This window comes from Propithecus coquereli, unplaced genomic scaffold (genome assembly GCF_000956105.1).
Source record: "Propithecus coquereli isolate 6110/MARCELLA unplaced genomic scaffold, Pcoq_1.0 Scaffold35, whole genome shotgun sequence".
NCBI classification, from domain to species: domain Eukaryota; kingdom Metazoa; phylum Chordata; class Mammalia; order Primates; family Indriidae; genus Propithecus; species Propithecus coquereli.
In genome coordinates, this window is record NW_012149174.1 from 5,493,567 (window position 1) to 5,494,662 (window position 1,096).

Here is a 1,096-nt window from a genome sequence, read left to right on the forward strand (position 1 = left end):
ATACTATAGAATACTAGAGATGATTTAAATATCCTATACAGGGAGGATATATGTAGGTTCTATGCAAATACTATGCCATTTTATATAAGGGACTTGAGCATCTGCAGATTTTGGTATCTGGGGGAGTTCTGGAACCCCTTCCCCATGGAGACCTAGGATGGCTGTATATGACAAGGTACCAAATATCAATTAAAGTGAACAAATTAAATCCATAACTTTCAACACAACTAGATTTCAAAAGAATGAAAAAAGTGGGTTGTAGGATGGTATACAAAATTTGAAATTATTTGCATAAATATTTAAAATATACAATGTAATGCTACATATTATTTAAAGATGTCTCTAATGTAATAAAAGTAAAGGGACACATGGACTGGAAGGAATCAATAACAGGAAAATAGTTACTTCCGAGGGAAATCTAAAGGAGATTTTAACTTTTTACATTATGTTTTAGTTATTTACCTTAAAAAAGTCAAAATGAATATGAAAAATGTGGACATTTATTAGTCCTGAGTGGTAGATATGTGAATATTTTATTCCATACCTTTTTTCACTTTAAAAACTTTCTAACTTAAAATTATGGTGACAAACATTTTGCTTATTTTTCTTGCTCTCCTCTCTCCATCCTCAAAGCATTTGCAAAGCACATTGTAAAAGCAGAAACAGGATTTACTTCTGTCTTGTTCAAAATCTAAGTGCCCCACACATGGAGGTACATACTCTGCCTCTCACTGGCGTAATCAGTGATGAGGAGCAGTCAAACTATAAAGTTAGGGGTCTCGGAAGGTGTGATCAACAGACTTAGAATTGCTTCAGATGAAATCCCTATTCCAGGTGTGGTTTCAATTCCTACGTTTTAATGAGTGTATTTACAAATATAAGTGTATATATGAGTATGTGTTAAACTATGAAAAATAATAGTATTGTATGAATGTAATATACTTTGACTTTTTTTTTAGGTATCTACGAATATTTCAAAATGTGGACCTATCTAGCAATTTTTACTTTAGGTAAGTTTGAGCTTAGTTTGCTCCTACCAATCACTTAAATTTTTTATCAGAACACACAGTAGTACTTACTCTATTTTTTGAAATAG

General features: G+C 31.8%; 1 protein-coding gene across 1 annotated transcript in view; it reads left to right on the plus strand.

Annotated features, from left to right (window-relative positions):
• Window positions 1–1,096, plus strand: part of FIG4 (FIG4 phosphoinositide 5-phosphatase) — a 106,089-nt gene that overhangs the window by 25,837 nt on the left and 79,156 nt on the right. Inside the window, exon 5 of the mRNA XM_012651133.1 lies at window positions 960–1,010. Coding sequence (XP_012506587.1) covers window positions 960–1,010 — 51 coding nt within the window. The remainder of the gene's footprint in view (window positions 1–959; window positions 1,011–1,096) is intronic.